Genomic DNA, 12,837 nt, shown 5'->3' on the forward strand with positions numbered 1-12,837 from the left:
ATATTGTTTATTTATTATTATTACTATTCATCATGCTCAACATATCTATCCCTTCATAGATCCTGAGTTTGACTGCATCTATTATGGCCCATCAGATAAGTAGTTCCTCAAGTATGCTCTGGAGGCCGACTCTTATGACTTGCCCAGGTTTGATGGTTTGAATTTTATAAGGGGGTGCAGGGAAAGAAGATAATGTTTGTGGATGTAGATGCCCAAAGCTTTTTCACAAAGATAGCTGCACATGCCCACCAAGTTAGATTCCAAATTGCTTTAGGTGTAGGTCACTCAAGTTTTGGCACCTACTTCATCTTTTTATCTCTAGCCTTTTGACAAAGTGGCATGTGCCATCATTTCCCCCCTATGACAAATAAGGAAGCTAGCAAATAAGCTCCATATCTTTTCAATTATTATTATTTTATACTATTTAATATCAATATTGGTGCATGTGTGTGCAGATTACAGGAGAAAAACATTCGATTTGGGGAGACAAGTGTGCTATCTTCCACAAACGATAACAATATAATATAATATTATCTGATCGTTGTTTTGATAATAACCCACCAACAATTGCCTTTAATTTATATATACAATAATTCTATTATTAGCTTTAATGGAAGGTTTCACCTTCTATATTTTTAGTGGTGGTTTTTATCCCCACAGCTATTTTATTTACTGTATGGTGTAAGTTCATTATCCATACAATTTATTTACTGTATAATGTAGGTTTATTATTCATACAACAATATTTATTTAAAAGGGTGGTGCGAGTTTATCGTCCACGCCTTTACTTTTATTTAAATGTATGGAGCAGAATTAGTGCCCATACAAGCACGTTTACTTTATCGCAAATTTACTTTTACTTAAAATATGATGTGGAATTAACCCTCATACTTTATGAATTTACTTTACCGCACATTTAATTTTATTTAAAGTATGGTGCGGGATTAACGTTCATACATCAAGCAATTTAATTTATGAATTTATTTTACCGCACATTTACATTTATTTAAAGTATGGTGCGAGTTTATCGTCCATACTAGTAATTTATTTACTAGCAATTTATTTTATGGATCAATTGTGCTATATGATGAGTATTTATAGTATGCAGATCAGGACCAGAAGTTCCTTGATCCTCATCATACAATTACATCAGGACACAAGTTCCCTTTTGTATATAGTGACGGTTTACCCAAAATGGTTAATATTTATGTATACGTCACTATTTATATATCCGGTACTATTCATCAAGTCATGAATACGTATCNTATTCATGTGTACAGTACATTTGCCAGTACAGTTATTATCCATGTGTACGGCACTATTAACCAATACGGTACTGTTACATCATTAAGGAACCCCAGGTCCTTATTTACATGTCAATGATCAAAGACCCTCAAGTCCAATCACATGTTTACAAATATAGTACCGGAGAGACTGCCAGCTCTCATATCAATATCATCATCAAGGATCTTCAAGTCCTGATGTAATTATATGATGAGGATCAAGAAACTTCTGGTCCTGATCCGTATACTAAAAAAAAACACTCATCATACCACACAATTAATCCATAAAATAAAATGCTTATAAATAAATTACTGGTATGGACGATAAACCCGTACCATACTTTAAATAAATGTAAATGTGCAGTAAAATAAATTCATAAAGTATGAGGGTTAATTCCACATCATACTTTAAGTAAAAGTAAATTTGCGATAAAATAAACGTGCTTGTATGGGCACTAATTCTGCTCCATACATTTAAATAAAAGTAAAGGCATGGACGATAAACCCGCGCCACCCTTTTAAATAGATACTGTTGTATGGGCAATAATTATGCTCCATACATTTAAATAAAAAAATAAAGGCGTGGACGATAAACCCGCACCACCTTTTTAAATAGATACTGTTGTATGCGTAATAAACCTACTCCATATCGTAAAAAAAATAAATGTGAAAATAAAACCACCACTAAAAATATAAGAGGTGACACCATCTATAATATTATATATATTATTATATTATATGTTCTTATACTAATATATAATAAGAAAAGTAGAGAAAGTGGTTAGTGGAATATCACGCATGCTCCAGGCTTTCAAATCAGTTGCTTTTATTCTGTCCCCAAGCCAATTACTTTCTTATTATTATAATATATTAAATTAAAGGCGGCTTTCCAACATCTTGTCGTATTAAAATGGTTCTTGTGCAGGTTTGATTCCGAGCCTATACTTAATGGTTCTTGTGCAGGTTTGATTCCGAGCCTATACTTTTCCATTATAACCAGTGTACCTGCACTAATCTCGTTATGAATCTTTATAATAAAATAATAAAATAAAATAAAAAGGTAAGGAGCAGGGAGCTTATCCTTTCGGTCTGTTCTCATCAAAAGATATTTGATCATTTCCTGCACAAGCTCCAACTCATCTGCTGCAACACACCTTGTTTTGTTGGGTTTATGTTTTGAAGCTGTGACCAACAAGGAATGGGTGCATAAAAGATCCTGATCTTGGTAAATCTGAGCTCGGCCTAGCAGATCTTTGAGTAACAGATGGAATTGAACCCTGGTCAGCGTCACCAATATGATTGTTGGTTGTAGAAAATGGAGGCGGGGAATGGTGCTCTCAACTGTGATAATGAAGATCCATGGCAGGAAAAGCATAGGAGTTTGGTATTTCACTAGGTACTGATGTGCCACTCCAATGATGGTTAAAGTTGGAAGCTTCTGACACACTTCCACTGGAGTTTGAGGATGAGGGGTGAATTGGCCCAAAGTAAGCAAATATATGGGCAAGGATGACAAGCAGATGATACAGCTGTATGCTCAGCAAAGACGGCATGTTGTCCAAGTAAATAGTGAGCAACTCAGAAGAGCAAAGCTTCACGAGGCTATATTGATACACAGAAGAGCATGAGCAACTCAATCAAACCTAAGAAAGAGAAGCAATGAAGCAGAGTGTTTTTATCGAATATCCCAGCTGGTATTTTAGAGATATTCGTGCTGATAATGATAATGTGTTAAACTAAATAGATTATGGAGAGAATTGAGATGGAGAGAAGGCATAGAAGCCTAATATTTTCATTGAATGTTTTCTCTGCACATTACAAGTGAGGATGAAGTCTTATTTTATAGGCAACAAAATCTGGTACTGTTATTGCCTCCCGTGGATATGTGGTTGGCTCTCAACCGATTATGGCAAACAACCCTCATCATTTCTCTTCAATCAATTAGGTAGTGGGCTCTACCATTTTGGGATCCATCCTTAACTTTACAACAGTCAATGTATTTAAAAAAAATTATGATTTTAAGTCAAGTTTGGAGTCTCTATTGTAAAGTTTGAATATATATTTTTTGTTTTTTTAGAATCTTTCTTATTTAGATGGACGATAGCATATTAAACTCACACACACTACACGAATATTAGGACTTGAACCCAAGACCTTGCCTGAGGGAGTAAATACTCCAAACCACTACACTAGTGAGTTCTTTGCAGAATTAACTATGGTTATGCATATTGATATGTGTTAAATATTGAAAATGGTAGTGAGGTTACACCTTGAATTAAAGTAGTGAGTAAAAATATTTCCTAACATGACAGATTTTTTCTTCGAACTTCAAACTTCAATATTAACAGAAGAAATATCACTAAACTGAAGAGTTACTTGATGACTTTTCTTGGCATGAAGGAAATGGTATTCATTATATATGTTGCTAAATTTCGTGGATGATCTCATTGAATCTTGACCATATTAGTAAATAAAATACAAAAAAATTATAAGGATCATCATTATTATAGTAGGAATTTTTTGACTCGTGCAATAGATCATAGTAAATTATTATTATTATTTTTTTGTTTCTCTCTCTCTGTGGCCAATGCCTCCAGAGACAACTTGTAAACTTTATAGAACATAAAATAAATTAAAGATGCACAACATAATTGCTCTATCCAGAAGGGAGACCCAAAGAGGGGATAATTCATACAAGCAGAATCTCCAACAAGATTCTAGTGTGAAAGCTTGCTTTTGTCAACCATCCATTTTTGAAGCTTTTGTTGTGTTTCTAGTCGTCTCCACCCTGAATGAAGCAACCAAGGGCGGAATTGTGTTTAGGCTCCCCTGGGCTTTAGCACAGTGCAGGTTTCGGCCCAAGTCATTTTTGTCATGTATAATTATTGGGTTTTGTCATTAATAGCCCATCAAAACTAGCTTTAAAAAATTCAGCGGGAGTATTTTTGCTCGCCACTTTAATCAATGTGTACCTTCACTACTATTCTTAACACTTGACACGTATCTATTGATATAACTATGATTCCATAAATACAAAGCAAAGAGTTAACAATGGCTATGATTATGCTAATGGACTTGTGTCAAGTGTTGAGAAGAGTGATGAGGGTACACATTGGGTTAAAGTGCTGAGCAAAAATATTTCCAAAATCCAGACCAGCTCTAATTACAACAATTGAGTCATTCTATAGTGACGACCTTATCTAAGGTATTGATTCAACGATTAAGATATATGGCCTCATTTAAGGGCTTTAAAAAGACCATCACTCCTTTCAAATAAATAAATAAGATCAGGCCATCACTATAAACCTAATGCAGCTGAATAATAAACATTCCCAAGAATAACTAGGCCCATAATACTAGTCTACCCATCTTATGTTTTTTAATTATCTTCTCTCTTCTAATTTTTTTTTTCTTGCTAGAGCCCCATTTTTAAGTTATTACATTGTGGTTATTGATTTGGATTTTCTCCTTTTTCCCCGCTTTTTTTAACAATAAAATTTAGCCCACTCCTTTGATCTTGGTTCTGCCCTTGTTAATGTCACAAAGTATCCTGTTGTGACTGAGTAATAAAAGTCACAAAATTAGAGTGGATATTATTTCTCTTTGTTGAACTTTATGTCTTGTGTCCATGTATTATTAACATGTAATAAAAAGGCAAAATATATATTAATATTTGAGTGTTGCTAAACGAACCTTAAAATTAACTGAATACATCTTATAATCTAAGTACATTCTAATATTTTAATTAAAATATAAAATTAACTAAATACACTATATTTAACTACCAAAAATATCTCCGGTACACCCTAATACACTCTATTACACAATACCCTAATACCAATCCAAAATCATATTTCTCTTTTACATGAATTTATGCCATCTTTTCAGATCTATAAATGTATTGAATTGAACTACAGACACAAAACATTGAACTTATTATTTGGTTTCATAAATTATATGAATAAAATTTCATGGGCATTCAACATATTATTTGGATCTAAACCAGAAAAGCTATGAAGGCATTTTCGATGTTTGCGGCAAGTATGCAGTATACCCACATGGTCATGGATCTCTTCAAATCATCAATGTTAAACAACCCAGAAACTGGCTTCCTTTGAATAACAAATTAAAACCAATTTCCAGAGGAAGGTTACAAAATATTTTGGCCCATGGCCATGAAGAACAAATGAAGACAGTATAACGCATTTGATAACAAAATTAAAATGAGATTTACCAATACCAGATGATCACAACGCCAGTATAATGGTACGAACGACGACGTTGCTGTAACGGTAGAGAAGCGGATCGTATGACGACGGTGTTGGTGTGACGGTGGAGGAGACGATTTTATGAAGGAGGCATTGCTATGTCTATTGGAGGAGACGATGACGGTGTTTCACGATTCAATATATCTTTTTTGGTCATTTGATATTATGGTAAATTAGTAATTCAATAAATAGTTTTGTAGTATGGTGTACTCGGTTAATTTTAGGGGAATACTAGCAACCTTCTCTCCAACCTTCTCTTTTGGACCTTCTCCCTTTTCCTTGTGACAAGAGTCATTTTTCTCACACTTAAGAGCATTTCCACCAGTTAGCCCCTTGCCATGGCAAGAGGAGCCCTAGGGCAGCTACTATTCACGTGAATAGTGGCTGCCCTAGCCCCCTTTAGCAAAGTGTGTTTCCAGCAGTTTAGGCTTGCCATGGCAAATACTATTCATTTTTTTGTTTTTTTCACAACTTTTTTTACTTAAACAATTAATTTGGATAATATTTTTGGATAAGATTTTTTGGTTTCTACGTGTCAATACTATTCATATTGGATAATATTTTCGGATAAGATTTTATTTTATTAGTTGTATTGATTGGTATTTATAGGAAAAAAAAAGTATGAGGATTTGGTGTTAAAAGTGAAGAGTATTGGTTGGTATTTATAGACATTGGCGAACCCAGAATTTTTGTAGCAGAGGTGCAATATTGACTAAGTATGAAAAATCATTTTTTGGAATAATCATTTTCTCAAGATAATTTTTGGCGGCTTTTATTCCTTACACATCAAATAAGAAAACTTGATTTATGAAATTTTAATATGAAGTATATATTGACTTAATGAGCCATCATTTTTAGCTTAAATCGTATTTTGCACTAAAACCGATTTTTCATATTTTGATTTGATGGGAATTTGATTTTCTAGTATTTTTATTTGAATCCAAATAGGGGGTACTTCCTTATTTACATTGTAAACTTAAGTAAATTGAGTAATATAAAAATAAATAAAAGTAAAAGGACAAAGACATTTACTTAAATGTTGAAAATGGAAATAAGGTATAGAGAAAAAAAAAAACTGCCTTGCCCTCGGGCCAATTTCAGTCTTGCCCTCGGGCCAGCCCAGTCTGCTGGGTCCCACCATTTGCCCGGGTTGGATTTTGTTGCTGGAAACCACTTTTTTGCCCAAACCCCCCCCCCCCCAGCCCGAGTCCAGCCTTAGCTGCTGGAAATGCTCTAAGACAATGTAATTAATGCATCAAACAAGCTAACATTTGTTTCTAAATTTACCCTTATTAAATGTAATGATTTTAATCTTTCCTTAAATTTATTATTCAATTTTTTTACAACTTTCTTATCACCTTGTCAAAAAATTAAATAAGAAAAAACATTTAGTTTTTTTTTTCTTTTCTTTTCTTTCATGTCCATGTGGCAATTTAACATATCGGTTGGAGATGCTCTTAGAAGGATGTCTTTTGTCTGTATAATAAAATGATATTTCTTTTGTGGATTTTTTTTTTTTGAGGTCATTCTTGTGTCTTTTTTTTCCTCTTAAAAAAAAAAAAAGGCATTTTCTCTTCTTTTTTTTTTAAATGAAATTTTTGTATTTTTTAATTTTTTACATATGGTAAGAGAGTTGTGAAAAAAAATTGGATAAATTGAAGGACAATACATTTAATAAGGGTAAACTTGGAAAACAAAATGTGGGTTGTTTGATGTATTAATGTTATTGTTTTAAGTGTACATGGAGGGGTCGTGGTAGACCCAAAAAAGGGGAGCTTTCCCACAATGAGTCCACCAAGCCTAGTGCTAAGCGTGAAAGTCTAGTTGTGGCAGTTTCTCATGGTGATACCTTGGTGTCTAGGGTAGACTTCTTGGATCCTAAGTGCCTATGCACTGTTGCTTCTTTTGACAAGACTATGGAGATCGGTCTAGTTTGGTCTCCCGGTAACCTTCCTTAATGTGTTGCTGGAGCATTTGTGGGCTTGGCATCCTATGAATACTCTTTCACTTGGTATCTAGTTCTAGGTTAAGTGGCCGCATCTAGTTTTGTCCCTTGTTGCGTGGTGTTTTTCTCAGTCCTCCTTTTGACACATCTTTGATTCTTTGCCTGTCTATAAGACTATGGCCCCATAAGAGTTTTCCTGTCTTCAAGACTATGGTTTCATAGGAGGTTTCCTTGTCAGTTTTGGGATGATACGGTATGGCTTCGATTATCTTTTTGCTTTCTTCTTATCTTGGCTTGCTCGTTGTGTTTGGTTTTTTAATTGTGCTACTCCCTGCAAACTACTCTATTCTCAGTGCCATTCGAAGCTCTATGTTTCTCTAATAGAGGTGACTAGAGCTGGTGTGTATTATGGACGTCTTCTCTCTTTTGGCTTTGGTGTGTTCTCTGTCGGGTTTTCTCACCATTTAGTACGTAGTTGTGCAAAGGACTATGATTTCATAGCAGGATTTTTTTGACAGTCGGATTGTGTAGTGTTCTTGTCGGAGGTCTTTGTGTCAGTGTTTTTGTTTTGATTATTGTCCTGGTCCTAAGTGTCTATTTCAGATTCTCTTGTTAGTCCACGGCATGTGTGGTACTCTTTCCTACTATGTGGTTTGTTTCTAAGAAGGTTTTAATGAGGCCATTGTATCATGTCGTTTATGTACCTTGATTCCAAAAAAAAAAAAAAAAAGTGTATGGGAAGTGACAGATGGCATGAGGAAAAGAGAGAAAGTCCAAAAGAGAAGGTTGCTAGCTTTCTCCTAATATTTTTCTTATGTGAGTCTTTTGAATGTTATAGAGTAAAACACATTTGTGCAGGCCAAACTAATCTGTATTGCTATCTTGTTCTGGGATTGGGGATTGTTAAGTTGCTGGTGATATTCTTAGAAGCTGAAGTTCATAATCAGTCCACACCAGCAGGGGCTGAAAACCAGGGGTGGCCTTGAGGGTGTGCAAGTGGTGCCACCGCACAGGGCCCCGATTTTTTTTATATGTATAATATATGTTTAACAAATGTTATATATATATATACCGAGTGAGCAAATTGTTGACACAAAGACGTTCCTAATTGTGTTGGTTTGCAGGGCCTCAACTTTTATTATGGGCGCGACTTCAAAACCCACTTGTGTTAAAGGCTTGTCCAATGTCAACACCAACATTCAATCCCAGCTACTTTCACAACCACAAACTGAAATAATAAATACCATAAACCCTATGCTTAGATATTCAATTTTGGAAAAAATAATGCATCCAACTAACTCAACCCAAATAATTGCATTGAATTAATGATGTTCCTAGAATATTTATGCATCCAACTAACTCAACACAAAATACATTGGGTGTCAAAAAATATTTAATAGGTGAATATGATCTATGATGACAAAGACTCATTGTCATAATTATGGTGATTATTCAAAATGTGTAACATCCCTACCCAATTTAATCAATCTAATCCAATTTAATTGTTTTCTGAAATTTCAATTTTGTCCTTGGGAGTATGGGTACTTTGGTCACTTTAAGAAAAAACATTTATTGTATGGCATTACGTAATGGTGTAAGTTTGTGTTAGCTTATGTGAGGCCCAAATTTAAGATTCGCACGGGGCCTTCAAAATCTCAAGACCGGCCCTGCAGAAAACCCATCGTTGTCTCGGGTGTGCTACTGGAGACTCTGGAGAAGTCGGAATAGTCACCCATTGGGTCTCTTGTTTTTTCATGTCGTTCATGTCAAGCTTTTCTCTCAGCAACCCAACACTGTGAGTTAATAATAGAGAAGATAATGTTTTGGCTAATACTTTGGCAAGATCTAGGGAATTTTTATTTTGATAGGCCTCCTTGTTGTTGTGACAGTTTTGTTCTTGAAGATCGACGTGGGATGCCCAGGCCTAGACTTAGTGAGATTTTATTGGCTGGGATGAGGATGGTTAGGTGCGCTGTGGTATTATTTCAGGCTACAATAACTGAGTCACCTAGAATACAGCTCAGGCTAGTCCGGACGTAGGTACTGTGGTCCATCATCTCGGGACCATTAAATTATTGTTGTGCATGTTGTTGGACAGCCACAGCTTTTTGCAAGTTGTTGTTTGTTGGGTTTGAAATATCTCAACTGTTTGAGAAATTAAATGCTACCTTTTAGTCAGAAATTCTTCTAAGATTTGGATTTCATACTCTCCCTTCCTCAGTTCCGACCTTCACTTTTGCTCCATGTAGTTCTAGTTGTACTCGTTGTAATCACAAGAAAGAAATTGTAATTTTCTTTTCTTATTACAACAAAAAAGAAAGATACAGAAGAAGAAGAAAAGATGGCGGAGAAGGTGACAGTGAGCATAAAAGAGTCCACGATGGTTAAGCCAGCAGAGGAGTCGACGCCCCGAGGCTCGCTGTGGCTCTCCAACTTGGACCTACAATATTCGCCCTATCACACGTCAAATGTTTACTTTTACAGATCAAGCGGTGACGAGAACTTGTTTGACCTAGTAGTGCTCAAGCAAGCCCTCAGCAAGGCCCTTGTGCTCTTCTACCCCATGGCCGGTCGCTACAAGCTCAACGACGAGAATGGCCGTATGGAGATTGATTGCAATGCGGAGGGAGTGCTCTTTGTTGTAGCGGAGAGCATCTCTGCCATTGATGATTTTGGTGATTTTGTGCTCAACCCCAATCTTCGTGAGCTCATCCCCGGTGTTGATTACGCTAGTGGGATATCCTCATTTCCCATTTTTGCGTCACAGGTATTTAATAATTATCATCCAAGTTCCATGAGTAGAATTATTTAATATTGAAGGCATGGCATTTGTAATTGTTCAGAATGAATGGCAAGCTGTTTGTGGACGGTTCATATAATCATATTGAGTTTGGAATCGATTTGTAAGATGATAAAAATGTTTTAGAGAGTTTTCACCTTCAAAAACCTTAAACCACATAAAACATTGAATATTCAACAGAAAGTTTGGATCGTTAAAATAAAATTAGTCGAGGAACCTACAAGTTGTCTACCAAATAAAATTATTTGAGGGATTCTGAATAGAAATAAACTATATATATATGATGGGTAAATTGCGAGAATGGTCCTCAAACTTGTATGCCCGTTACATTTTGGTCCCTAAATTAAATTATTAGTCCAAATGGTACATAAACTCTATTTTAATCGCTCATTTGATCTAACCGTTACATTTTCTGTTAAATGTAACCAAATTTTAAGGGTAAATACGACTTTTCATAATTAACAAATAAAATAGGGTTAAAATAAATACAAAATTAGAAAATAATTGAAGAAAAAGAGAGGAAAAAATCATGAGACCCAAACCCCCTCCCTTGGCTTTCTTCTCCCCTATTCCAATTACTGAGTTTTTATTTTATTTTTTATTATTTTTTTATTTTAACGTAAAAAATGACCAATTTGCCCTCATATTTAACAGCAATATTGACAGAATGTAACGGTTGGATCAAATGGGCGATTAACATAGAGTTTATGTACCATTTGGACTAATAATTTAATTTATGGACCAAAATGTAACGGGCATACAAGTTTGAGGACCATTCTCGCAATTTACCCTATATATGATTCTGGATTTTACTGCTACATATATATGCAGGTCACGTACTTCAAATGTGGTGGAGTGTCACTTGGTGTTTCCATGGACCACCGCGTAGCAGATGGATTTTCTGCTCTCCACTTCGTGAATACATGGTCTGCTATTGCTCGTGGTGATGTCTCAAAGATTAATCCGCCCTTCATGGACAGGACCTTACTTCGTGCCCGAAACCCACCTCAGCCTGCATTCCACCACATTGAATTCGAAACTAGTGCAGAAAAGGAATTAGTTTATGATCTGCAAAAAACTACTAAAGTTACTGCGTCCAGTTTTAGATTGACGCGGGAGCAGCTCAACATCTTGAAATCCAAGTCTAAGGAAGATGCTGGGAACAATAGTAATCCAATCAACTTTACCACATTTGAGATGTTGGCAGGTCACATTTGGAGATGTGTTTGCAAGGCACGTAAACTTCCTGATGATCAAAACACCAAACTACGCATTCCCACTGATGGACGGTCCAGATTGCAACCCCCACTCCCGGCTGGTTTCTTCGGCAATGTCTCTTTTAGAACTGCGCACATTGCTGCAGCAGGGGATATCCAGTCGAAACCAACGTGGTATGCTGCAAGTTGTGTTCACAATGCTTTGGCGCGGATGGACAACGATTATCTTATATCAGCCCTTGACTATCTTGATCTTGAGCTTCAAACTCGTCTTTACCAACCTCCTGTCGGGCCTCGTCCGATTTGGAGCCCGCATCTTCAAATAAACACTTGGATGAGGCTGCCGATTCACGATGCTGATTTTGGTTGGGGTCGACCCATTTTCATGGGGCCTGGTCGTGCATATCCATGGGATGGGATGGCATTGTTATTGCCAAGTGCAACTAATGATGGGAGTTTGTCGCTGATTATTACTCTGCAATCTGAGCACATGAAATCATTTCCCGACTTGTTGTATGACATCTAAGGAGGCGAGTTCCTTTCCAGTTTGAATCGCTCTCATTCTCTTCATCTTTAAGGTAGTTTGAATTTGAAGTTGTGTATTGGTTTTTTTATGTTGCTTGATTGAGTATTGTAAGCTTTGTTTCCAAGGTAATAATAAATGTACTCGTGCTTGTGGTGGACTTTTTGTCCACAATACTGGCTGTGTTTTATTGTTAGGGGAATGCTAGCAAATTTCTCTCTAACTTTTTTTTTTGGACCTTCTTCCTTCTCTTCATGACATGTGTTACTTTATTTACACTTAGAATAATGTCATTAATACATTTGACAACGCATCTTTTGTTTCTCAAATTTACCCTTATTAAATGCATTAGACAAACTAGTTTTTGTTTCCACTTTGTTAAAAAATTAAGAGAATTTTAACATCTTCCACAAAATTAACGTTAGTTTTGTTTAAAATAAAAAAATTATGTTTACTCTTTTTTTGTGAGTGAAGGGAAGATGGGATTTTAGGTATGGAATCGAAGGAGAAGAGAGAGTGAGAAGCACAATGCACGGTGGAGTTTTGGATTGGAGAGAAATAGTGATGCTGGGTTTTGGGTTAGATAGAGAGAGAGAGAGAGAGAGAGAGAGAGAGAGAGAGAGAGAGAGAGAGAGAGAGATGGTGTAATGGATTTCAGATTTTTTTTTTTTAAAAGTTTCTTTTTATCTTTTAACTTTTTCAATCAATTAGAATGTTCATTAATTTTAAAAAAAAATATTTATCTGTTTTTTTTAATTCCATAAATTTTAACAGTTTTATTGAAAAACTTATTTTTGGAAA

At 35.6% G+C, this 12,837-nt stretch overlaps 1 protein-coding gene and 1 long non-coding RNA gene across 2 annotated transcripts in view; one reads left to right on the top strand and one right to left on the bottom strand.

Annotated features, from left to right (window-relative positions):
• Window positions 1–9,656: 9,656 nt before the first annotated feature.
• LOC117638260 (shikimate O-hydroxycinnamoyltransferase-like) lies at window positions 9,657–12,212 on the top strand. Its single transcript, XM_034373395.1, has 2 exons — window positions 9,657–10,263; window positions 11,128–12,212. The coding sequence occupies exons 1-2, from the start codon at window positions 9,838–9,840 to the stop codon at window positions 12,037–12,039; spliced, it is 1,338 nt and encodes a 445-aa protein (XP_034229286.1). The 5' UTR covers window positions 9,657–9,837; the 3' UTR covers window positions 12,040–12,212.
• Window positions 11,883–12,837, bottom strand: part of LOC117638261 — a 2,861-nt gene continuing 1,906 nt past the window's right edge. Inside the window, exon 3 of the long non-coding RNA XR_004587286.1 lies at window positions 11,883–11,995. This is a non-coding gene — a long non-coding RNA (uncharacterized LOC117638261). The remainder of the gene's footprint in view (window positions 11,996–12,837) is intronic.

Source organism: Prunus dulcis, chromosome 8 (assembly GCF_902201215.1).
Source record: "Prunus dulcis chromosome 8, ALMONDv2, whole genome shotgun sequence".
Classification (NCBI taxonomy): domain Eukaryota; kingdom Viridiplantae; phylum Streptophyta; class Magnoliopsida; order Rosales; family Rosaceae; genus Prunus; species Prunus dulcis.